This window comes from Chiloscyllium punctatum, chromosome 5 (genome assembly GCF_047496795.1).
Source record: "Chiloscyllium punctatum isolate Juve2018m chromosome 5, sChiPun1.3, whole genome shotgun sequence".
NCBI classification, from domain to species: Eukaryota; Metazoa; Chordata; class Chondrichthyes; order Orectolobiformes; family Hemiscylliidae; genus Chiloscyllium; species Chiloscyllium punctatum.
In genome coordinates, this window is record NC_092743.1 from 102829648 (window position 1) to 102857437 (window position 27790).

The following is a 27790-nucleotide window of genomic DNA, read 5'->3' on the forward strand; positions in this document are numbered from 1 at the left end:
AAATGACATTAGGAATCTGAGTTCTGAGGAAAGGTCACTCAACCTGAAATGGTAACTCTGATTTCTCTCCACACGTTTCTAGACCTGCTGAGCTTTTCTAGCAATTTCTGTTTTTGTTTAAGGATCCAAGAAACTGATTTTGCATTCAGCTTCAGCAACTTCTCCCCGCCTCTTCCTTTGCATTAGATATGATCATCCTTTTGTAACTCCATTTTCCCTTTCACTATTTGCTCACAACATACTACAGAGTGAGACAACATAGAAACAGGCCCTGGATTAGAGGTGCTGGAAAAGCGCAGCAGTTCAGGCAGCATCCGAGGAGCAGGAAATTCGACGTTTCGGGCAAAAGCCCTTCATCCTGAAAAAGGGCTTTTGCCCGAAACATCGATGTTACTGCTCCTCGGATGCTGCCTGAACTGCTGTGCTTTTCCAGCACCTCTAATCCAGAATCTGGTTTCCAGCCTCTGCAGTCATTGCTTTTACCCATAGAAACAGGCCCTTCAACCCACCATGTCTATGTCAACCAGCAAACACCAAACTACACTAATCCCATTCACGTGCACTTGGTCCATAACCTCCTATTCCTAACCATCTAGATGAACACTTAAAACGCCTTTTAAATGTTGCGACAGTACCTACCTCCTCCACCCTCTCAGGCAGCATGTTCTATTTTTCAACTACCCTCAGGGTGAAAAAATATTTTTCTACGATTTCCTCTAAATTACTTAAACTACTCTAAACTCTAAACTACCTTAAATGTATGCCTTCTGGTTTTAGATATGTTTGTCATGGGGAAAAGATGCTCACAATCTACTTTGTCTATGTCTCTCATAATTTTGGAAACTTCAGTCAGATCCCTCCCCCCCTCCACCACCACGTTCCCCAGCTTCCTCTGCTCTCCAAGGAAAACAAACCCAGCCTATCCAGTCTCTCCTTGCAACTGAGACTTATCATCCCAAGCAACACCTTGTTGAATTTCTCTGCACCATTTCCAGTGCAATCATATCCTGCTAATGGTGTGATGACCAGAACTGCATACAGTATTCCATCTATGACCTTACCAATATTTTGTAAGGTTGTAATAACTTCCTTGCTTCTATATTCTACATCTGGGCTAATGAAAACAATCATCCCGTATGACTTCTTCACCAACCTGTCTATCTGTACTGACTTTCAGAGATGCGTGGACTTGTATACCAAGATTTCTTTGTTCCTATGGACCTGCCATTCATTCAAATATCCTTTGATTATTAGACCTCCCAAAATGCAACCCCTCACACTTATCAGGATTAAACTCCATCTGGATTGCCGTGTCCAATTTACCAGCTGATCAATATCCCCAAGCCATCCTCCTCACTATCAAAAACACCACTAATTTTCATGTCATCTGCAAGCTTACTAATTATTCCTTCTATATTCACATCCAAGTTGGTAATACACATAATAAACAAGGGTCCCAGAACCAATCCCTGAGGTGCACCTCTGGTTTTGGGGTCCAGTCACAAAAAATAAACCACCACCTTTGCCTCCTGTTTGAAGCCAATTTTGGATCAAGTTTGCCAATTTGCCTTGGATCCTATGGGCTTTTAGCTTTTAGATCAGCCTTCCATATGGGAGCTTGTCAAAGGCTTTACCAAAGTCCATAGAAACCACATCAACCCCATTACCCTCATCAATATATTCAGTCACCTTTCAAAAAGCTCAATTACTCTGATAGAATCTCCCTCTGACACATCCATGCTGACTATCCCTCACCAATCTTTGCCCTTCCAAGTGTTTAGTAGGTCTATGCCTCAGAGCTTTTTCCAAGAATTTCCCTCTCACTTATATGAGACTAACTGGTCTGTAACTACCTGCCCTACTCCTTGTTGCTCTTCAACAAAAGATCAGCCATCCTTCAGTTTCTGGCACTTCACCTGTAGCCAGTGAATTATTAAATATATCTACCAGGGCCTCAGCAATCTCTTCTCTTGCATCCCATAGTGGCATTTTAACTTATGATACACAGGAAAATGAGATTGTTAATTTTTTTAAGCTAAATATGCATTTCACAAACATTTTACATTTTTTGTAGTTAGGGTAAAGAATGTTCGGGTCAGTTCTTTGAGATAAAAGACAAGAGAGAAAAGAATGACCATGTATACCTCTGGAAAAATGGGGTTTCTGAGACTAAATTTTTAGTCAAAAAGTAGAGATTAACATTTACATGAGTAATATTTTCAGGAGTAAGATTTCAACCCCACCTGCCTCCACTTTCATGAGTAACTTTTAAGGGAGTTGAAACCCTCCAATTCTAACTCAGAATTGTGGGCTGAAGGGTTCCAGACACTGGATAATTGCTATTCAGAAGTTTATACTTCCGGGGCAATTATTGCATAAGAACTTGCAGAATCCCACTCAGGGTACATCCAGTCTTGGATTGTCTGAACATCAGAAGATCTCTGACCATGATGTTAAAAAGATTCATGAAAAGGGAAAGTAAAGGGATAGAAAGAGGAAGAGAAAGGAATGCAAGCGGAAAGCAGAAAGGCAAAAATAAATCTGACAAGAGTAAAACAGCAATTATTTATAGGAAAATTACATAAGATTTCAGGACAGAAACAGGCAATTTGGTCCAAATGCTCCATGAGCCTCACACATCCCACCCAAACACAAACTCCATCATCATTCCCTATTATTCCCTTTTCTCTCCCATGCTTATTCAGCATCACCTTAAAACCACCCATGCAATCTGTTTCATTGGTCTCAGTGGTAGCGAAGTCCATTTTCCTTCTGAATCCACTGTGGGATTTATTGGTGACTATCATACATTTACAGCCCATGGAAGAGGAACATCATGGAAATGTGTATATATATGCAGACTTGCATCAAATGTTGCATATTTCTGGATTAAACAATTCCACCTCCATCTTGACCTGCATCTTGATGGATTCCAAACAGTGCTTACATTGTGTTAATTTTGTTGTACACATGTGGAGTAACATTCTCATTGTATGTTCCAAATTTTAGCAGCAACATTTGGAAACCAACATATGTTAATATAAGTTGAACAAGCAGTTGTAAAAACCGAAGTTTATGTTTTAAGGCACTGTGTCCTGCATACCACATCTTTGAGGTGGTTGACTATGCAACATTTTGATTACTGACCAAGCCAGCTTCAAATATACCCATGACCAATATTTGGCAGACTCAATTTGGCAAAGAAAGAGCGTTAATGGTTCATAATGCAGATGACACAAGGAAGAAATAAAGATGTGAGTTAAGGAGTTCTTAATAAAAATGCACCTCATGATGTAGAATATTAAGTATGAAGCCAAGTTCACCCTGCCTACGAAAAGTCCTCATGGTGAAGCACAGGGCCAATAAAGAATTACTTTTTTTGCCTCAAACAAGCACCAGCAAACTATTATGTGATCAAGATCAGTAATGTGTTGACATCAATTCTTACATGTGGCACACAGCCATGGAACACTGTGAAGATGAATAATGACCTAACAAGTCAGGCAGATGCAGAGACTTAATCATTTACAGACCAGAAGGAACACTTTAGCCCATTACACGCAAGTTGGCGGTTTGGCTCAAAATATCCAAAAACTTCTCTCCCTACTAATCACATCTTCCAAGAATGTATGGTCTCGTCTTGCTCACTTGCTCTGTCAACAAATGTTCTTTGCCTGAATGTGGAGTAGATGGAGGCAGGGCTGAAAATGTGTTGCTGGAAAAGCACAGCAGGTCAGGCAGCATCCAAGGAGCAGGAGAATCGACGTTTCGGCATGAGCCCTTCTTCAGGAATGTGGAAAGTGTGTCCAGCAGGCGAAGATAAAAGGTAGGGAGGAGGGACGTGGGGGAGGGGCATTGGAAATGCGAGGTGTGGAAGGAGGTCAAGGTGAGGGTGATAGGCTGGAGTGGGGGTGGGGGCAGAGAGGTCAGGAAGAAGATTGCAGGTTAGGAAGGCGGTGCTGAGTTTGAGGGATTTGACTGAGACAAGGTGGGGGGAGGGGAAATGAGGAAACTGGAGAAATCTGAGTTCATCCCTTGTGGGTGGAGGGTTCCTAGGCGGAAGATGAGGCACTCTTCCTCCAACCGTTGTGTTGCTATGGTCTGGTGATGAAGGAGTCCAAGGACCTGCATGTCCTTGGTGGAGTGGGAGGGGGAGTTGAAGTGTTGAGCCACAGGGTGGTTGGGTTGGTTGGTCCAGGTGTCCCAGAGGTGTTCTCTGAAACGTTCCGCAAGTAGGCGGCCTGTCTCCCCAATATAGACGAGGTCACATCGGGTGCAGCGGATGTAATAAATGATGTGTGTGGAGGTGCAGGTGAATTTGTGGCGGATATGGAAGGATCCCTTGGGGCCTTGGAGGGAAGTGAGGGGGGAGGTGTGGGTGCAAGTTTATTTATATCATTTTGTCCTAGATGGAGGCAGGGCAAGATTATCCCTACTACAGTGGAAGGAGTGCAGAAATAAGTTCATCTTTAAATTAGTTATTAGTAAATTACAATCGCCACAGTCCCAAGACGCTCACTGAAACATTGAGTGGTGCTGCGAAAGAGGGCTTCTTTGTACATTGGCATAGACGGGAAGCCTAGGAATGAGGAGGGGAGCAAAACTGTTAATCTGATAATAGAAATGAAGAGATTCCTCCCATGAAAGTAGCGCAAGTGTAATTTGCAGCAATCCATAGGTTGGTGTGCAGACACTCAAGATGTTGTTGCCCCTTAATTAAATCACTTACTGCCCCATAGGGTACCTTCCTTCAAGAGTCCCCATGATGAGAGCTTGCTAAAACAAAATTTTACAGTACAAACTCCTCAACCCAAACTTTTAACACTTTATTTCATGCATTTGTACTGTGGTTTTCAACAATCCAATTACACACAAAATGATTACAATGGTATCTAATGTCCTGAAAAATTAGGGTTTTGAATGCTTTGATCCTATGAAATGTACAGCCTCAGTTTGTGGTCGAAGCAGTTCAATCATGGCGTTCAAAAGGGTTTTGTATATGCAAATGAATGGAAAAATGTAAGACTCCAGGATAAGGACAGGAGAGACACAGTAGCTAAAGTGATCCTGTAGGGATTGCAATACCAGCTCAATGGCCTTCTTCTAAGCTGAAGCCATTTTATGATTCCATTAAGAAGTCCAGAGAGAGGCAGGTGGAAAGTTGTAGAATTGCAATTTGCATGGGCATAATTGCCAATGAGCATGATAACGTTAACATCTGGTACAACATCCCGCACCACAACCACCTCTCTCCCACCTAGTTTTAGACTCCCAAGTGTCCCCAGTTCTCATTATTCCACCAATGGCAACCATACCTTCAGTTGAATAGGCCGCAAGCTCTGGAGTGCAAATTTTAACACTGCTCACTTTCAGGAATACATTAAATCCCCTGTCTCTAATCAATCTTTTGTTCACCTATACATTTCTTTCTTGATTTGATGTGAAACAAATTGAAAATATATGGTCCTGTGAAGCACTGTCAATTAAACAAGCTTCATAACGCAATGCTTCATAGCTGGTGATTGTTGATATAAGGGCTAATTAGGCCATCACAGTGACATTTAAATCTATGCTATGTAAACACTTCAAATGACAAATTATAGCATCAAATTAAATAGTTAGAGAATTCATTTCACCAGCTCTCTATCATTTTTCACTTCTATGCAACCTTAATAACAATCAAAGGAAAATCTGGTGTTTTGACTTTACCCAGCTGTAGTGTTGTTGAATGTGCCTGTGTTATCAGCTTTCCAATTTACTTTGCTGGCTTCCTTAAACTCTAATTCTGTTCTTCTCATTCATTTGGGGACCATTCTGTTTTTCTACTAACTTGTAAAGTGTTTAACTCAGATTATTACGAAGTATAATACACTGGTTTTTAGAGTAGGGGAGCATGTCAATTAAAACACCAGATAAAAATGATTCAACTGTTAATGTATGAAATTCATGAATTATAAGAAACTACATCAAGTTAGAGTTGGAATCTTTGAAGTATAGACACTGAAGCAATGAATAGATTGACATTTAAGATTTAAGGGCAGAAACCAGCTTTCACCAGCTCTCTAGCTATTTAATTTGATACTATAATTTCGGTCAGTCATTTGAAGCATTTGTATAGCATGTCATTATGATGGCCTAAATAGCCATTGTACCCATAGGTGGACAGAAATGCTCTATTTTGGAGAATGCACAACTAGATGGCACTGGACCAAATGTTCTGTAAAAGGTGGTTGATAGATATTTGTTAACCTATCAATTTATGTCCTAAGAGATATGGGAGAAAAGAGAAACTATATATGAAGTTAGATTATGGATCAACTATAATTTCATTGATCAGTGGAACAACCTGGAGGAGTGAACTGGCCAATGGATAGGCTGATGCTTGGGGCCAAAATTCTTCATTTCAGATGACTCTCTGAAGAAGAAAAAAGATAACTTTTGCAAGCTCATTGGATAAGCTCAGAAACTCCACAGAGGAGTTGACTGCATGGAGTTCCCTACCTTACAGTTGAAAGCTCCAAATGCCTTTTATAAGGCTATGTTACAAAACGGACACAGACGGGGAGACAGGGTGACGGGGAGACATATGGGCATCCCCAGAGTCAGATTTTTCCAGTGTGTTGAATTTTCAGTCATGATCTGGCAAAACATTGAAGACATATCGGATATTACGACCAATCTGTAGGAAAGCAGGGTTGCCTTCGAAATTGAGAAAGCACTCAAAACACATGAAGGAGAACCAATGAGTAACCCCCTCTATGTAGTTATTAAAGTTCAGCATTCAGAATATGCAATCAATAAATGAATTAAAAGCAGCCAATTATGAAGTCCCATGAAGGTGGCAAGAAAATTAAACTTTCAAAATAGGAAGCTAGTCACAGCAATAATATTTATTGTGAGGCCTTAGTCAAGCAGTGTAGTTCTGTGGACCAGATATTAACACATTAGACATGAAAATAAATATTGAAAAAACATGAAAATCTTGTCAACATTTATTGGCTATATTCTTCCAAGATAATATGTATAACAAAAATGTCCAAAGATCCTTTAACATGAATCAACAGTCTCACCATTCCAAAAAAAATGCAATTTTAAAAAGGTCACATCTCACTCAACGAAGTAAAGACTTTTCTTTTGCAAATCAAGATGGAAATCAGTTGGACTGTGCAGTGTAAGGAACAGATGAATGGTCACTGCCTGACATTATGGTCCATTAAAGACAGTGAATATACACACCCGATGCCTATATTAATATTCATGGTTACTAATCTTACACTTCATAAATCTTTTTGCAAAGAGAATAACTCGCGCACGTATTGCACTTTGAGGCCGAAGGGCATCACAGAATGAAACTGAGACAAGAAATACTTCTGAAATTTCAATAGCATTTGAATGACAAAAGACAACAAGTAGAAAGTACGTAGTGACTTAACTGATTCACTATCTTTCAGTATTATCTGTACAGCATCACTGCTCCCAAAACAGACCACCAAGGTACAACAATGTACAATCTAGGATACAGATCTTTGTAACTGAGATGATGAGGGTAATATAGAGTGAACGAGTCAAGGACACTTGGATAATGAATCTTCCAATTGCACATTTCAGGTAACTTAAATACTTTGTTGTAAATGAAATTGACTTCAAGCAGCAACTCAAATTACAGAGTAAGCAGTTTTGCAATGGATTTACAAAGAAAAAAAGACCTGTCATTTGTACATGGTTTGTAGGTTGCAAGAAAACCTTTATTGGTCACTTCATTACCCCAAACCATTTCCCAATTTTAGAAAAAATGAATAAAACTTAACACAGAAACTATTTAGCTCAGAATCACCCTCCCTCCCCAATCAACTTCAGCAGTGGAATCTGAAAAAAAATGTACAAAATAATCACTGCAACTATTATTGAAGCCAGAGTTACAACAGATCAATAGTTTAAAAACCACTTACTGTTCTGCAAAAATAGACCCTTGCATTAGACAAAATTTCTACCATAAAAAGGTACACTTTACTTAATTGGACCTTCTTCCAGATATCTCCAGTTTTACACAGACCGAAATACAGTTAAATTGTTATATCGAACAAACATACTTGATACTGAAATATATAGTCTGTTATCTTTCAGAAATCACAAGATCATGGCAGATGTAGCAATTATTAAAGCTTAATGGTGTGGTGTAGATAGATTCTCATATCAGCTTAGGTAAAATAAATGTGTTTTCAATGAAACCTGCATAAAAAAATCTTTCGCCATTCAACTGGATTTGTAAGCTCGCATGTGATAGATTTGTAGCATATAATACACCAGTGAATGTGATAATATACTGATTCAGTACCACATCAACTTTGTTCTCAAACTGTGCTTATGCAAAACATTCACACAATTGGAGCTCAAAATGCAGTTCAACACTAATCCTTAAGTGACATGCATTTTTTTAAAAACTTAGTTAATGGACTTGTTTTAATTTCAGTCTAGGATTTGAGGGACGCTAGTATACATTTTTGTACCTAAATACCTGTCATTCAGTAGCTTAAATAACTAAAAATCCTCCACTTATGTTTAATGGGATTAGATCCTGATAATGGCTCACACTGGTGACCAACTAACTGGTCACCAATTTCTAAATGGGTTACCAAATCTTTGGGCAAAAGGCAACGTAGCAAATGGACACAAACAGTGGCAGCAAGATGATGACCACCATTCCACAGGGCTAAAGTAGATATTAAAGCTCACTTTCTCATTTCATTGATTTAACATGGTGGAGTGGGTCTGCCAACCTTGTTTAAAATAAAGAAGTCGTATTTCATGGGGAAGTTACCATATAATTCTACAAACCAAATCAAGCATCCAGTTTATTTAAAGTTATTCAAGAGGTTATCTTATTCAGCAGTTTTCACAAGAAATTTAAATCACATGAGTCTACTTTTTGAATTAAAACATTATTAAGGTGCTATATAACCATATCAATTTGGATCAGCATGTAAAATCCGGCTGTCCTTTAGGAATGGAGTGTCAGGGAAAGAAAGAGTGAGAGGAAGGCAAAAGAAAAGCTAAAAGCAAGGAGAAAAAGACAGGAAACTTAGTGGAGAAGGGGAAGAACGAAAGAACAAGAGAGAGAGCAAGAGAGTGAGCGAAAGAAGTGAGAAAGGAAAATGATCAAAGTAAACAGACATATGTTATTGTGAGTCCTGCTTGTGATGAGCAGTGTTAGAAGATCAAAATTATGTTCATTTAGTTTGGTCCTTCTGCAATCTAGCAATATGTAGAGATGATGGAGACTTTCCAACCCACTCAGATAAAACACCATCTTTGAAGATCAGATTCTTAGCTGGAAGTGGAACTCCGACATCAATGGATGATGATTGAGTGAATAAAGATGTAATACTATTATCTGAGTCACCAGTTTCCTGAACACACAAAAAAAACACCAGTTATTAAAAAGGTTCTCAAAGAAGAGTTTTTCCAAAAACATATGGATTATACTTGGTAGTTCCACATCTATCTTGCCTGTTATTTTCTTAATATTTATACTTATTTCAAGTGTTTGGTTTCTGCTGGATAGTTGCTGACATTTATTGCATTGTGCAACTGGCAACACAAATACACCAGCAACAATTCACTTATACAGCATCTTAAAAAGTAATGAAATATTCCTGGGTGTTTCACAAGAACATTACAAAACAAAGAAAATCTCACTGAATGACCAAACAGCTTTTGAGAAACTAAATGTTATCTCTTATTGCTGGCTTCTTATAAACTTCCAACAGTAATAGCAGAAGAGACAAGCAATCTTTTACAAAGAGTTGTTCAGAATCAAGATGAACCAATTGTGAGACTGGTTTTAAAACCTTTGATTGAAGGATGAAAATCAGGCACCAGAATAGGAAACAACAGATTGATTGAACATAGTGGAGTTATGGGAAACAAGAATGTGCAGTTTCAATAGTTGACTTTATAGTCATGGTTTAATATCCCATAGTGTTTTCAGCTTGTTATACAAAGTTTATTATATAACACGAGTTATTTTCTCCAGAAAAAGATGAGGAACACCGTGATAAAGATCTTTAAAGTTACGAAGAAGAGTCAACATGGAAGTGGTCGAAATTAAGAGTTTTAAGAATTCAGGACCAAACAGTTGTCCCAGAGAAGAACTCAATACCTCAGGGAATGGTTGAGGCAAATAACATCAATGTGTTTAAGGGGAAGCTGGAGAAGTATAACAGAAAAAGGAATAGAAGGATATGTTGATTGAGATACATGGAGAGGTGAGGGAGGATGCTGATGTGGAACAAACACCGGGCATAGACCAGTTGGGCTAAACGGCCTGTTTCTGTGCTTGCAATACTTTGTTCTACATGCACTATTTTTGTATGATTGACTTTGTTATATTGAAGTAGAGATATTCAGAATGGATAATGAAACTCAATTTAATTTCAGGGACTCAATATCACATCCCCAGACCAGCCCATCAATAATTAGACGCTGAATAAAGCTCTCTCTGTACTAAACTTTAACTCTAACATCCTGCACTATTTCCACAGCTAATTTAGGATATTACTTATTTAATCCCAATTACTACTCATTCAGAACCAATTATGGATGCTATGAGCTGAATTTCGACTAACAAACTAAAGTGATTTCAGATTGTTGAAGCCAACAGGGTAGATTTGAATTTGAACTCTGAAGGGATATTGTTTCATTCACTTGGTCTCATCCATGCTTATCAAATTTCAATCACATTTTTCAAAATAAATCAATTTCAACACTAGTATTTTAGATAGTTTATACCTGGAATGACTGTACAAAGCTGAGGACTTGCAGAGATAATTTCCTACTGGAATGCAAAAGTTTTTGAAGGCTATAAAGGAGAACAATACACAGTCGATTAATAATATGCAAATACATTCATCAATTCATTTGCATTGGACAGGAAGATAAACACGAAAAGAAATTAAATAACAAAATGCTGTTTACAATGACAAAATGTAAAAGTGTAAACAAACAGGTTTCAGCCAAGAAAATTCACAGCTTTTAAATTTTCAAATCATTGTGAGTTTCGATCATGTTGAATGTTCAAAACAGGTTCCTACCAATCCATTAACCATGAAAACAATGCTACAAATAGTAAACCCATAGGCCCAATACAGCATTGTCTCCAATGCAACATTATTCCTTTTCCACAGCTTTGCTGTTCTTCCCTTGGAAGTGGATTTCAGTCCTGAAACCTTAATAATGTAGGTTTATTTCTTTTGCATCATCTGCATCCTCTACTTATACCAACAATGCATGCTTTTTCAGGTCTGAAATGTCCAAAAAAGGATATCAAATCATTAGGCTTAAAACCATTAAGTGGAAGTAGGTCAAAAGTATAGTATGAATAGAACAAAACAAGGTCCTTCAATGACAATTTGCATTTAATCTTAGATTAATCTTAGGTGACTCCAGTGTCTCAACTATATCCAAAGGCAATACAAATTAGTGAAGTTAGCCTGCAGGATTCGAGCTCTATTTGTAACCCATGCATCATTCTGGCATGAAAGGACTGAATTTATATGTTTGGTCAAACAAGATTTGATTAAAAAAAAGGTCATCAATGCATTGACTTTATCTTCCAATTCATATTCGGTGCAAGGGTCCAACAACCCAGGCCCCTGGTACTCTGATGCAGCAATGCTAACCACTGAGCAACCCCACAGATCTTCCTTCTCAACTTCTTGGTGATCCTCAGATTAAAATTGCCACCTGGTCCTCTCTGTAATGACAGCGCAGCTCTGTGGTCCGGTAACGTTTGGCCAACTTTGAATTATGAGGGAAGACTTTTCACCTCTGAGGGACCGATAATTGGGGTGGAGTACATTGTGACGGTAAAAGAATTCTCACCCAGAATTTAGTAGTATTCAAAACTTTGCTGCCAAAAGGCAGGCAGGAATCTTCAAGACATTTAAGTATTTGATGAGCACTAGAAAAGTCACAGCCTACTTGGTCAATTGCTTGGAAACGGGATCGAAGGAGGTAGCTGTTTGATGACTAGTGTGGACATATTGGACCTTTTCTGTGCTGTAAAAACTGTAAATATGAGAGGCAGTAGACTATTCAGCCTGTACCAGCCAGCTATCCTAAATTAATCTAGTCCCATTTGCCAGCACTTGGCCCATATCCCACAAAACCCTTCCTCTTCATATACCGATCCAGATGTCTTTTAAAATGTTGTAATTGTCCCATCTCTACCACTTCCTTTGGCAGCTCATTCCATACATGCTCGACCCTCTGAGAAAAAGTTGCCCAATGTCGTCTCCAATCCATCCAAAAAACTGAAGTTTATCATCCCTGTAACCACTCTCTGGAATCTAGGAAAGCTTCGAAGGGATATTTGATTTGATTAATTGTAATCACACATACCCAAGTACAGTGAAAAGTTTTGTTTTGAGAACAGTACAGGCAAGTCATAGCAAACTAGGACATACAGATCAAAGGGTGCTTAGACAGAGTGAGGCATACAAGGTTACAGCTGCACAGGAAGTGCACAAAAGATCAACATTAGATTTGAAATTAGAGAAGATATGGGCCAAACACAGGCAAATGGGGCAACTTTGGGAACATGGTCAACATGGACTAGTTGTACAGAAAGATCTGCTTCCATGCTCTATGATTATTTCCCATGCATCATTTAACATCAATTGCTAAATTGTGGTGCTAGAACTAGACGCAACGCTGTAGTTAAGGTTGAACCAGTATTTTATTCAATTTTAACGCAACCCTGTGTGATGATATTATAGCTTTGAGAAGTGTATTTTGTCCTGGTTTCTTTTGGAGAGAGATTGGGGAAGGATGATGAGCAATCTATGAGAAGATTATCAACTTATGAAGCATTGGGTTTTTTTTTTAAAGTTAGAACAAGAGAAACAGGAGTGGGTGGAGACATACACAAACAAAGGATTTTGCAGGTTTTGCTTTAGTTAGCTAGTGGGTGTCAACGCAGATTGTGGCAGGAAAAACTTACTTTTCTCTCTCTCTGGATGCTGCTGCTGCATTTATCTCATTCTTGCTGACTGGACCTGTGTGTCAGACAATCTGTTTTCTGAATTTGCCTTTGCCAAGGGGTGTACTTATGGGATGCTATTGTATTGGAATAGTTACTGTTTAGCAGTAATAATCTATTGTTGTGTTGAATTTTCCAATTAAGTTCTTCAAATTCTTCTTTATTTCATTTGTATTTAACTATAAGTGTACGAATAGAGTGCGTTTTACTTAACTTCCAGATGCAATTCAATTGGTCAAACTACTTGAACACAGCAGCTCAAACTTACCTTTGAAATATGAAAGAGGAGAGGCTGGATAGGCTGGGACCTTTTTCCTTAGAGCATAAGATTGAGGGGTGATGTATAGGCGTATATAAAATCAGAAGGGGAACAGATAAGGTGAACAACCAAGGTTTTTTTTGCTAGGAAAGGGGAGTTCAAAACTGGAGGGCATTGGCTTAAAGCAAGAGGGGAAAGATTTAAAAAAGGGCTTGAGGGGCATTATTTCATACAGAGGGTGGTGCATATATGAAATGAACTGCCAGAAAGAAAAAGAGTGGTAGATTCAGGTACAGTTACCAAATTTAAGTGGCATTTGGACAGGTACATGAATAGGAAAGATTCAGAGGATATGGTCCAAACACAAGAAAATGGGCCTAGTTTAGTTTGGGAAACTGGGTCGGGATGGACGAGTTGGACCAAAGGATCTGTTTCTGTGCTGTATGACTCTATGATTCTTTAAGAATGCATAATCAAGAGAACTTCATGAATATAACAACTGCAAATCATCAGTTCAAGTATATGTATGTTTGACAAAAAAAATCTATAATGCATATCAATTAGTTCTGGAATTCAGGGCTTCAGTTACATACAACTAAAGAAATTGGGATTGTTCACCTTAGAAGAGAGAGAAGATTAAGAAATAATGGAGATATTCAAAATTGAGATTTTGATAAAGGAGGTGACACTGTTTCCATTAGGATGATGATCAATAATCAGAGGATATAAAATACTTGGTTAAAAAAAGCCAAGGGAGATGAATGATGAACATTTTTTCCACCACTCTGTTGTGACAATAAAAGGTAGTTTTTAACTTTTCGTAGTATAGGACCAATGAATATCCCAAAGTTCTGGAAAGCCAATGAAATACTTTGAAGTGTAGTCACTTGTTATGATGTAGAAAACGTGGCAGGCAATTTGCACATAGTAAATTCCTACAACATGTGATATTGTCCAGACTTCTGTGATGTTGAGTGAGGATAACTATTAATAAAGACACCAGGAATAACTCTTCTTAAAAAGTAAATGATGGGGTATTTTTCAGGACAGACAGGGCCTCAGTTTAACATTGCATCCAAAGACAGTCCAGCAGTCCCCCATTACTAAACTGCAGTATCAACTTTGATCTGTGCACTCAAATCTAAAACAGAACTTAAACACACATCCTTCTGACTCAGATGCATATAGTGCTACTAAATGCACAACAAATAATTTGGAATGTGAAGCCTTAAAGAGAAAAAAAAATGGTGGTACCAGTCTGAATCATAACTTTTAAAAGGGCGACTGAATCTCTACTCAAACAAAAAAAAATTTCAGGGTTACGTGGTAGAATCAAGTGAGTGGGAGTAATCTCCTAGGTCTTTGGAGAGGCGACACAGACACAAGGAGCTAAACAGCCATATCCTGTGCTGCATGATTCTATGAAAAAGCAACTAAAATTTTATACTTGCAAAATCAAATAATAGCCATCATATGCAAAGCCCAAAACAAAATCTACCTTTCCTTCCCACATAACTGATGTGTGGCAATTTTCTGACAGACACTCCTATTTAGTTCTGAGATGAAGAGTGGGATCCCAAAGCACAGCTCCAAAGGAGTCCAGTCCTGTTCCACTCCAGAGACTGGAAAATCAAAACATTGTACAAGTCAGCACAGCAAAATACCCCCGTTCCCTCTTTCATTTGTCACACAAAGTTTTGACTATAAAGCAACTAGGATTAATTTACTTTTGGGGCATCGCTACAATTCAAACAATAACAATTTGCATTTGTGTACCATCTTTGATATCTCCAAAAATGTCCCAAGGAATTTCATAGGAATGAATTATTAGACAAACCTCGACTGTTTATAGCATTGCAAGATAAGATGACAAAATATTGGTCAAAAATATAGGTTTCAATGGGATGTCTTCAAACTGGAAGAGGTGGAGATCTGGAGAGATTTAAGAAGGGAATTTGTAGACCTTGGACTCTAAACAGCCAAAGACATGTTTGTCAATGCTGCAGCAATGAAAATAGAGGAGGTACAACAAACCTGAATTGGAGGATGATAGAGACAGGGAGACAGACATTAGTAACTGGACAGAAATTAGAATACCAGGCATCAAGGTAGGACATTTTGAAATGTCTGTATCAAGACGATCACTGGATGCATATATCCATTGAGCATCAGGAAGCTCAGATGAAGTTTTCTTATAATATGGATATTGTGGGCAAGACCCATACTTATTGCCCATGCTGAGTGACCCTTGAAAAACTGATGACAAGGCCCCTCCCTTGAACTGTTATCCATGGGGTGGCAACATTCCCCAAAGTGCTATAAAGTTATGGAGCACCAAGGTTTTGATCCAGCAAGGATGGAAAGCAGATATAATAGACAATGTCCAGATTCTTGTTAGGCAAGGGAAGCAATGGTTATCAGAGGTAGATGGGAATGTGGACTTCAAAACACAAACCGATCAGCCATGGTCTTACTGAATGGCAGGACAGGTTTGAGGAGCTGAATGGCTTATATCTACTCTTAATTTCTATGTTCCAAAATATCCAAATTGGAATCACTTGAGACATCGGAAGGAAGCCTAGAAGTGGTAATGTTCCCATGCAATTGGCTGTCCTTATAATTCCAGGTGAAAAGTCACAGGTTTGGGAAATGCAGTATTTTATTTAGGTGCACAAAACTAACATTACAATAATTGCATTTACCTTCAGAAATTCTTTTAGACACAGCATCGGCCATGGGCTCATCAGTTACCAACTCAAATGATTCTGTGCTGCCTTGAGCATCAGATCCAGGTGGAGAATCAAATTCTTCTACAAAACATTTAAGTTCACATAATTGACAGAAACATTATTTAAGATAATTTCTAGCTCAATTAAAAATCTGCAGAACACCACTGGAAAGCAAATATATTTTTAGATGTGAACATACAGTAGTGTGCAGTGTGGGAGAGTTAAGATTCCATTTAAATCAAAGCTAAATCATTAGATTTTTGTTTAACTGTTTAAAAAGTAATTTAGAAAAACCTTCTTTTACACCCCAAAGCAGCAAATCTATGTAAATTCCCACAAATTGCAAATGATAATGACTAATTTGTTTCTGGTGTACTGACTGAGGGATAAGTATTGGCCAGGATGAATAGAAATCTCCTCTTCTTCTTTGAAATAGCAGCCCAAGGACTTTTTACATCCATCCGAAAGGCCTGATGGTTCAACGTCTCATTGCAAAGCACAGCACCACTGACAATGTAGCACACACTGGGAGTGTCCGCAATGTTACACCTAGATCCCTGAGACGGAACATTACTCAGAAATCTCCTGACTCAGAGGCACAAGTACCACCCACAATGCTACAGGTAATATCATTAAGACAAATGGCATATAATACAGTCAAAACCAGATTTCAAAATAATAGATTAGTATGTAGGGAAATGTTGCTCATCAGCAACTTTACAATATTAAGATGACACAGACTGCTTATTAGTCCTCTACTCAACAGATGATCCTAGTATCTTCAAAATGCCAATGATTACTTACCACATCTTCAGTGTGCCTTGGCAGTAAACTGGTTAGTTGAGAGCCCTGTTTAATTGAGCTCATGTAATTACATTAAATAATTAAAACACAGTGGTAATTTATTGAAGTAATTTATAGAATTAAAAATCTCTGGCAAGCAAGCTCAAATAGTTTACATAGCCATCTCAAGAGTTTTGTAATTTGGGTTTTATTTTGAGCTGTGAATTTCTTTCATAATTTAGTTATAGCCAGATTGACATTGGTTGGCTATGACTGCAGCATCTAACCACAACACCCAACGATAAATCAACACACTTTAAAATTATAAAATTAAAGAGAAGTGCAAAATCTAAAAAGAACAGAAATTGCTGGAGAAACCCAGCACGTCTGGCAGCATCTGTAGAAAGCAGACTTAATGTTCTGAGTCCAGTGATCCTTCTTCAGAACTCATGGTAGCTAATATTAAAAAAAAATGGTATAGGTGTCAAAGATGGGGGATTGGGGGAGGAAGAAAGAGGACAAGGAGCGAGTGGATAGGAAGAGATGGAGCCAACAGGGAGAACAACAGTTAGGCAAGCAAAAGGGATGGATGACAGTATGCCAGGAAAAAAGAAAAGCTGGTAATGGGGACCATAAGTAGGTGAAAATGGGTTGGCTGCACTGAAAAAGGCTCTTGTAATGTCAGGGCCTGGGGTGTGAGGGTGTGAGGGTGGGCAATAAAGGACCTAGAAGGTGATATTTAAGTTTTAAAATTCTTGAACTCAATATTGAGAGCTGAAGTCTGCAGGGTTCCCAAGCAGCAAATGCAAAGTTTGCAATGAGTCTGCAGCAGGCCCGAGACAGAAATGTTGGCGAGGGAACGTTGAAGTGGCAGACAGCTGGAAAATCTGCATTATTTTGTGGACACAGCAGTGTGCGCCCAGTCTGTGTTTCATCTTTCCAATGTAGAGGAGTTCACATTGACAGTAGCAATGCAATAAATTTAATTGCAAGGGGATCAAGGATTACAGGGTGAGAACAGGAAAATGGGGTCCAAAAACATATCAGCCATGATCAAATGGCAGAACAGACAGGATGGGCTGAGTAGTCTGATTCTGCTCCCATAGCTTATGGTTTAAATGATCCGACACAATTACAGTACAACTCAGCCCAGTTAGGCTAAAGTTGTGATGAGAGATTAGGCTCCACACAAATCTATGCCCATTTATCTAATCCCTTCAACACACCCTTCTAAATTTCTTTATGTACTGACTAGCTTCCTCTCAAATGCATCCTCACTTTTCACCTTAACTATTTCACTCTTTACTGAGACAGTGGTAAGTATCTGAAATTTGCTACTTCATGAGAGTGGTTGAGATGTAGAGTTCTGATGTATTTAAGAATGTGCTTTAGCCCCAAAGGCAACTCTTTCACTTCAAGTCAGAGTGCTGTAGATTCAAGTTTCACTCCAGATACTTTGGGTGCAAAAATATTCACTGACACTCCCAGTGCAATACTGAAGACGTCCTGAACAATCAGAGGTGCTGTTTCTCGAATAAGACATTAAGCCAAGACCCCTATCAAGTGGATTTAAAAATTAACACAGCATACTTTAAAGAATAGTATTTTGTTCAAATAACAAATTATCTCATGTTCAGGCCAACATTTATTCCTCAACTGACATGCAAGTTAGCTTAACTGGTTATTATCTCTTCTCTGAGAATTTACTGTGTACACATTGGTTACGAGCACCTCAGCAATAATAGAAACCTGTGTGATGTCCTGGTTCATGAAGGGCTCTTTACCAACAGGACTCTTTCCTTAAGGGGGAAGCTAGCTAAGTATAAGTTTAAAAGGAAAAAGAAAATATGCAGCAATGATGAGAGGAAGAGTGAGGGAGATAGCTCATGTGGACTTTAAGCAAATGCCAGTTGGTCCATTTACTGGATGAATGGTTTATGTATGTGCTGTCAATTCTATGCAATGCAGTAGCAGGTTCTGCACTTCAACCACTCAACTTTTCAACAATGTACTATTGCAACAATATCACAAACCTTTGAAATTTATGAAATATAAATTATTGCATTCTGACTTAGGACAAGTTGGTTTACAGGTTTATTTCCAATGCAGTTTTAATAATGCTAAGGTGGTCTTTAGAGTACCTTTCTCCTCTAGTTCTTCAATGGGATGCCTGCCACTGATGCACTGCACATAAGGGTTCAACATAGTCACAAAGCCACAGAAATGGTCCAGATCCATTTTTGCCCTCAACACTTTCAAAGCTCGATGAGCACACATGTTATTCCGGGAGAATTCTGCAGCAGACCCAAGACAAAGTATTATTCAGCTAAGTTGCATCTTAAAACACTATCATGCACAGAAGTAGATCTGAAGAATTTAAGAAAATGCAAATGGTCAGAATTTAAATATTCACCTCCTTTCATTTCTGCTTCATCAAAAGGGAACGGAACATAAGTTGTTTCGCCATCACCATGGATGCCATAACCCTATAAATAACAATGTATTTATTTATTTTATTAAAATCGTACAATAGTGGCAGCACAGCAATCCACTTCAAGTAACTTAAACTGAATTATTTACTCTTTCACAGAACATGGAGATCATATTTAATATCCAACCTGAATTTCTCTGAGTGAATTACTAGGGTATTTCAGGGAACAAATACAAGTCAACCATATTACTGTGGCTCCAGAGTCACATATCAACCAGATCAGGTAAGGATGGCAGACGTCCTTGGGAATTTTATGGTAATAGGTAGTAGTTCCATGGCCAGTAGTTCCATAGCCATCACTATGGAAACTAGTTTTCAATTCCAGAACTACTAAATTAAATTTAATTAAATTCCACCAACTACTGAGACAGGATTTGAACCTGTAAACCTCTGGGGTTAACTTGGGCCTCTGGATTACTTGTCCCTTGACTTTAGTTCTATGCCAAGGTCTCCAGATGTTTGCATTAAAAGAAAACTAATATGCTCTAAAGCATGTTTTTATTGGAAAGACTGGACTTTTAAAAATACATTACCAGATTACCAGCAAGTCTTCACAAATTTTGCTTCAACTGGGTGCAATATTCAATCATTTTTAACATGCACACAAGTCTATTCATGAGATTGACAGAAACCCTTAGAAAAGCTCTCTGTACAGTTATATCTACTGCAAGTACACATTAGGGAATGTTGTTTTTGTTACTGTAATTGTTGATTACTTTATTTAACTGATTATATAAAAATAAAACTCACATCACTCTCTGGGTCACAGTACAAATTTTCTTACATTCTGCACCAGCAGACAAGATGTTCAATTAATAGAAGATTTCTCAGTTAGAGTCAAATAACTTTCACCTGTATTAATACAGCAGAATGGGTCAGTGCATCATTCAACATGCTCAGCACATTTGAAGTGGGAACAACCCCAGGATCATGTCCCCAAGAGGTTATAAGCAATCGGTCATAGCCCTGAGAAAATAAAAAAAGAAAAACAACAATGTATATTTAATCAATTATTCTGATGCACTATAGGAATGAACAAACTTTGTGCATTTAAACAGGAAATATATGAATGATTGCTTTCTCCAAATACCTGAAAAATATCTGGAAGTTTTCTGAGCCTTGATCCTTTTGAAAGTAGCAATGATGGGGGTCCTTGTCCAGTAATATGATAGATGTATAGTTTAAACCAGATTGAACTAACCTCTGGGATAGCTGGTCCTATGTGCTAATTGTTTGAACAAAAAAAGTTATTGATTTAATGCAAGAATGATGTATACTAAATTAGACATATCATAGAAAACATAAACCAAATGTGCCTTTTCCAATCAGATGCAGAATAATACATTATTGTGTTTCCAGCAAACTCTCACACTGTAGTTATTTTTAAACTTAAGGTGAGATCCCTGTATAAAATATTAATGAGGATCATCATATAGCATTCATTTCAATTTTAGCAAGCTATGGTTAATTATATAGGTTTTATTCAACTGTATATTAATAGGCCTAATAAACTAATCTAACTAGTTATGAATTCTTAGTAAAGATAGATATTTATAAATATAAAACATTAAGACCGATTCTGTTACACCTCACCAGGTAAGCAGCTAGAAATCAAGCCCCTCTATTCCCAGAGTTGTCACAAAGTTAAACATTTTATCAAAGTACATAAATACCACCAATTTATCTGCCTGATAGACTTGGGTTAACAAAAAAAAACACAGACAAGGTTTCCATACTTAACATGAACCATCATTTACTACAAAAAAAATTAACTGAAACAAGTCTACTCGTAGAAACTCTAACTCACTCCTCCACCCCTCCCCCAACCACACTAGACACATACACACAAAAACAAATTGATATTATGGATGGAGGACAAACAAGCACTATGGAAATAGTTCAATGTCACCTGTAGTGACTGTAACGAGGTCAGCCAGGTGGACGTTATAGAGTACAAGCTTCCTGATTGGTCCAATTAACAGCCTCAATCAGACAGCCCTGGCTGACATATTAAAAACAGAAGTGCACAGCATTGCCCTTTGATGTGAAGGGCAGTGCTTGTCACTGGCCACTCGGGTCTTTTCCTATCTTCCTGGTGGTGGAAACTGAATAAAGATTCATGCACTTTGTGGCTCTCACTGTGTCTCACACCTGCACACACACACACTATGGGTACTGGGGAAAAAAATAAGCACTACCGCAGTTAGGCGGTAGTGTGGGGGTAAAAAAAAAACAGAAGGGTAATAGGAGCATCAGACATCCTACTCACTCAAAAAAAAGGAATGTCAGAGGCTCCGTTTGCTCGGAGGGAACTGGATCAGTGTGTGTGTGCAAGGACTGTCCTCCTTAAAAAAAAAATAAAAAACAGAAGTGTCAAATGTCCTGTCAGTCTGGGAGTTGACTCTGATGAGGCTGTACCAGAGTCTAGGACTCTCCATGTGTAAAAGAAGGGTGACGGGATACCAGCCGCTGTGGAGTTATTTAATCACTAGTTGTCAGGATTTGATAGGGTGTCTCTTTTGTTTGCCCAAGTCCTTTCATTCTCCAACTTTGGGATTTTTTCTACTTTGTGCTCCTATGAAGAAGTAAGTTTCACAAATTATAAAGTCATTGACTTGTTGGTTAAATGCAATAGCTTAAAGCTAGTGGTGGGATAAAAGCTTTTTTTTGACTTCAGGAATCTTATTAGGAAGACACCATCTCCCCTTCCAGAGGTCAGAGAGCTCCTCAGTGTATGTGTATATATACACACACACACACACACTTCAGCTAACCAAGAAACAGACAGTCATGAAAAAGACTTTTGGGGTTCATTGAATTGTGACCAGTTGTCGATGCTAATCAGCAACTGACAGAAGTCTAGAACCAAACAGCATAGGAAGTAACTATTCAGCTCATTATGCCCATGTCAGCTCTTTGAAACAGCTATCAAATTAGTTCTATTGCTCTTATTACTTAAAGTTGTTGAATACTACTTTCCAATCTTGCACTTTTACAGCTGTGATGCAATGATGCTCTCCAGAAGAAGACTGCTCAGCCTGCAGTATCTGTGCTGGCTCTTTTGAAAGAGCAATCTAATTTTCAGTCTTCCTGAGAAGATCTAGAAGTTTCAAAAAAGCTGTACTGGATGATCATTCTGCAACTCCTGCACTTACCTGTGGTGTACAGCTGCTTACTGGCCGGATTTCATTGCTGAGCGGCGCCATTGAGACTAACAGTGTATAATTTTTGTTCAGGACTCTGCTGCATGTTGCAGGATCCAATCCTAATAAGCTTTCACAACGTAACAGATCTAATGGAAATCCTGAAACAGAACAAAGAATAACAGAACTATTCTTTGAACATAAAGAACATCGCAACAGAAGTCAACTATCAACCCTTTCAGCTTGCCCTGCCATTCACTAAGTTCATGGCTGATCAGTTTGTTTTGAATTCCACATTCCCATCTACCCTGATAACTGCTGATTCCCTTACCTAACAAGAATCTAGACATTCTCCACTGGTTCCAGAAAAGATCAGTTCCAAAGCATTTAAATGAATTGTTGCCATTTTAATACATACATCCAGCATACCAATCATACAACCTTTTCTTCAAATGACCAGTTATACATCCAGAAAGGTTTAGCAATAATGAGAAACAATAGAGCTTAACTTTCCCAACTTTGACCAGGGGTGAATGAAACTATCAACAGTCAGAAAAGTAATTTTTTAAAATACTGCCTTCAATCAAGGATCACTTTATGATCAAAATGCTGGTATGTTTGCAGTTGAAAACTGGTTAAATTTATGCCAGTCCAAGTGGTGACCCCCTAGACTTCTGGACCTGATCACATTTGTTCATATTTTAGTAGATTAACAGATGAACGAATGTGGAAATCATGCTCAGCCACATTTAATTCTCCATAAATTGCATCTCATTCAAAGTACCACATTCACATTCTTGCTCACAAAGCTGCCCTCTCCCTGTCAGGCTCTGACAGTTCACCTTGCTAAAGAGGATCAATTTTAGTACCTTTAATACGTTCCTATCTTTACCACTGCATGCAACCCCAACCACATGGCCTCCTTCAACCACTCTCCCCAACTCGAACCCTTCGTTCAAACAAACAGTAATCCACCCTTTCACTAATCAGGCACCACCTTTTTAAGCTACTATGATCCTGCTGTCAAACCCTGACCCCAGAACCTCACCAGACTTTGCCTTCCCAGATTTCAAAAATAGCAATCAAAACCCCTCACGACCCTAATCTTTCTCCGTAACTTAATATCCATACATTCTTTGCTCTGAAAGAAAACAAAATTTTACCAATCTAAGCAGTGTTATTTAAATAAGTTAAATTAATTGCCTGGAATAAGTCATGCCAATCTCAATTTTAAGACGTGCTGCAAGGGATTCGAACATTTAAATGATTACTTTTGCATAATATTCAATCTAGTTTTAGAGTTAAAGAGATGTACAGCATGGAAACAGACCCTTCAGTCCAACTTGACACGGTAGCTCAGTGGTTAGCACTGCTGCATCACAGCACCAGGGACCCGGGTTCGATTCCAATCTTGGGTGGCTGGCTGTGTGGAGTTTGCACATTCTCCTAATGTCTGCGTGGGTTTCCTCCGAGTGCTCCGGTTTCCTCCCACAGTCTAAAAATGTGCAGATCAGGTGAATTGGCCATGCTCAATTGCCCATAGTGTTCGGTGCATTAGTCAGGGGTATATGTAGGGTGGAGGAATGGGACGAGGTGGGTTGCTCTTCAGAGGGTTGGTGTGAACTTGTTGGGCTGAACAGCCCATTTCCATAGTGTAGGGAATAATCTAATGCCGAACAGATATCCTAACCTAATCTAGTCCCATTTTCCAGCACTTGGCCCATATCTCTCTAAGCCCTTCGTATTCATATACCCACCCAGATGCCTTTTAAATACTGTAATTGTACCAGCCTCCACCACTTCCTCTCAGAGCTCATTCCATACAGACACCACCCTTAGGTCTCTTTTATATCTTTCCCCTCTCACCATAAACCTATGCCCTCTAGTTCTGGACTCCCCCACCCAGGGAAAAGACCTTGTCTATTTATCCTATCAAAGCCCCTCATGATTTTATAAACCTCTATAAAGGTCACTCCTCAGCCTCTGATGCTCCAGGAAAAAAATAGCCTCTGTCTATTCAGCCTCTCCCGATAGCTCAACTCCTCCAATCCTGGCAACAGCCTTGTAAATCTTTTCTGAATGCTTTCAAATTTCACAACATCTTTCCGATAAGGAGACCAGAATTTCACGCAATATTCCAAAAGTGGCCTAACCAATGTCCTGCACAGCTGCATCATGATCTCCCAACTCCTGTACTCAATACTCTGACCAATAAGGGAAAGCATATCAAACACCTTCTCCACTATCCTATCTACCTGTGACTCCACTTTCAAGGAGTGAAAAAGTTGCCCTCCAAGGTCTCTTTGTTCAGCAACACTCCCCAGGGCCTTACCATTAAGTGTACAAGTCCTTCTAAATTTGCTTTTCCAAAATGCAGCACCTCACATTTATCTAAATTAAACTCCATCTGTCACTTCAGTCCTTTGGCCCATCTGGTCAAGATCCCGTTGCACTCTGAGGTAACCTTCTTCGCTGTCCACTAACCTCCAATTTTGGGGTCACCTGCAAACTTACCAACCATACCTCCTACGTTCACATTCGAATCATTTATATAAATGAGTAGAGGACACAGCACCAATCCTTGTGGCACACCACGGGTCGCAGGCCTCCAGTCTGAAAAACAACCCTCCATCACCCTGTCTTCTACCTTTGAGCCAGTTCTGTATCCAAATGGCTAGTTCTCTCTGTACTCCATGATTTTAACCTTGCTAACCAGTCTCCCACGAGGAACCTTGTCAAATGCCAGATAGATCACGTCTACTGCTTTGCCCTCATTAATCCTCTTTGTTACTTCTTCAAAAAACGTAGTCAAGTTTGTGAGACATGATTTCCCATGCACAAAGCCATGCTGACGAGCCCCTAATCAGTACTTGCCTTTCCAAATTCATGTAAATCCTGTCCCTCAGGATTCCCTCCAACAACTTGCCCACCACCAAGGTCAGGCTCACTGGTCTATAGTTCCCTGGCTTGTCCTTACCACCTTTCTTAAATAGTGGCACCACGTTAGGCAACTTCCAGTCTTCTGGCACCTCACCTTTGTCTATTGATGATACAAATATGTCAGCAAAAGGCCCAGCAATCACTTCCCTAGCTTCTCAAAGTTCCAGGTACACCTGATCAGTTCCCAAGGATCTAGTCAGTTTTATTTGTTTCAAGACATCCAGTACCTCCTCCTCTGTAATATGTATATTTTTCAGGAGGTTGCCATCTATTTCCTCACATTCTACATCTTTCATGTCCTTCTCCACATGGACTGATGCAAAATACTTGTTTAGTACCTCCCCCATCTCCTGTGGCTCCACATAAAGACTGCCTTGCTGATGTTGTAGAGGCTCTATTCTCTCCCTAGTTACTCTTTTGTCCTTAAATGTTTTTATAAAAACCCTTCGGATTCTCTTTACCTCCCCTATCCTTCTAGAAATGACACAGGTAACGTCATGGGAAATGAACCTATGACAATGGTGTCTTAGTATTTTTTATTCATTCATGGGATGTGGGTGTCACTGGATGGCCATTTGTTGACCATCCCTAACTGCCACTTGAGCTGAATGTATTGCCAGGGCCTCTAAGAGTAAACTACTTTGCTGTGGATTTGGAGTCACATGTAGGCCAGACCAAGCAAGAATGAAGATTTATTTCCCTAAGAAGGACTGTACTGAACCAGATGCTCAGCTTTAAGTCCAGATTTTCATTTGAATCAAATTTCACCATCTGCCATTGTGGGATTTGAACCCATGTCTGTATAGCATTAGCCTGGGTCTCTGGATTACTAATCATTATATCAGTATCTCCCCTACATCACAGTTTGGCATAATTTTTTAAAAAATTAGGCCTTGAATAATTACCATAAATCCTCTGCATCCATGAATTCATGATTTTGCTTATTCATGCCAAAAAGCTAAACAGTAACAAAACTCTAAATTGGGGACAAATGTGTACATCTACGATTTTTAACCTATTTTTAAAATGTATTTTTAAATGGCTCTGCACTCTAAAATTTCATCATTCGCGGAGGTGGTCAAAAAAAAGGTACCTTGCACATACAAAGGGATATTTGTATTTTCAAATTATAATTCCTACCATTGTTTGGTTGCTCTTCATCTGTAACCAGCTCCTTATTGTGACGCAGGAAGAGTATAGTGTTTCTCAAAGTTAGTGCATGATCAAAATATCTCTGGGCCTCCCCCTCACCAGTATTTTGAACCTATAATATAAAATACTCTGATTACTTTATGTGTCTAAATTATGCTTCAGCAAAACCTCCAAAATTAAATAGTAAAAATATGGTAACTATCAGAAACCTTGGGTACCAGCAGTAGAATAGGAAGAAAAATTTTAAGCAGTAGGCCATTCGGCCCCTACAACCTGCTTCAATATTTAATAGTATCATGGTGATTTAATTATGGCTGTAATGCCAATTTCCTACTCAAAACCCCATGTATAATCCTCGACTCCCTTGTCAATCAAAATCTATCTAACTCAGCCTGGAATATAAGACCACCACCACTCACTGGGTAAAAGAATTCCTTAGACTAACAAACCTTAGAGAAAAAAAATAAATCTTAAATGGAAGATCCCTTATTTTATTTCTAAATTCTTCAGTCCTCGTGCAGGAATCAGCATGGCGAGGTTTGAGAAGATTTGTAGATCAGATTGAGGTTCTGGATGTAGGTTTGCTCACTGAGCTGGAAGGTTCGTATTCAGACATTTCGTCACCATATTAGGTAATATCTTCGGTGAGCCTCCAAATGAAGCATTGGTGATGTAGCCCGCTTTCTATTTATATGTTTGAGTTTCCACTAAAACAGCAGCTAATAAACTTGAAAGACCCTATACAGACAAGCAAAACTAATGTCAATTACAAAATACCTTGCAAGAACTGTAACAAACACTACATTGGACAAACAGGCAGAAAACTCGCAGTAGGATATATGAACATCAACTAGCCATAAAACGACATGACCCACTCCCACTAGTATCCTTACATACGGATAAGGAAGAACACCACTTTGACTGGGACAACACATCCATCCTAGAACAAGCCAAACAGAGAAACGCACGAGAATTCCTAGAAGCATGGCATTCCAACTGGAACTCTATCAACAAACACATTGACTTGGATCCCATTTACCACCCCCTGAGAAAAAGAACAGGAAATGACATCACCATAGGAAATGATGTCACCACACCTAGGAAACTCAAACATATAAACAGAAAGTGGACTACATCACCAGTGCTTCATTCGGTGGCTCACTGAAGACGTTACCTAGTATGGTGATGAAACATCTGAAAATGAATCTTCCTTTCAGCATCTATCCTGTCAAACCACCTCAAAATCCCTTATGC

The 27790-nt window shown here is 38.9% G+C and overlaps 1 protein-coding gene across 2 annotated transcripts in view; it reads right to left on the reverse strand.

The window, feature by feature from the left end:
* Nucleotides 1-6979: 6979 nt before the first annotated feature.
* The window catches only part of fam91a1 (family with sequence similarity 91 member A1), a 51704-nt gene continuing 30893 nt past the window's right edge, over nucleotides 6980-27790 (reverse strand). For both annotated transcript variants that reach the window (XM_072570878.1, XM_072570877.1), the window contains exons 15-24: nucleotides 26525-26648; nucleotides 22457-22605; nucleotides 20392-20526; nucleotides 20154-20267; nucleotides 19224-19296; nucleotides 18952-19104; nucleotides 16001-16108; nucleotides 14797-14920; nucleotides 10789-10858; nucleotides 6980-9407 (exon numbers count right to left, since the gene is read on the reverse strand). In XM_072570878.1, coding sequence (XP_072426979.1) covers nucleotides 9228-9407; nucleotides 10789-10858; nucleotides 14797-14920; nucleotides 16001-16108; nucleotides 18952-19104; nucleotides 19224-19296; nucleotides 20154-20267; nucleotides 20392-20526; nucleotides 22457-22605; nucleotides 26525-26648 — 1230 coding nt within the window. In that variant the 3' untranslated portion in view covers nucleotides 6980-9227. The remainder of the gene's footprint in view (nucleotides 9408-10788; nucleotides 10859-14796; nucleotides 14921-16000; nucleotides 16109-18951; nucleotides 19105-19223; nucleotides 19297-20153; nucleotides 20268-20391; nucleotides 20527-22456; nucleotides 22606-26524; nucleotides 26649-27790) is intronic.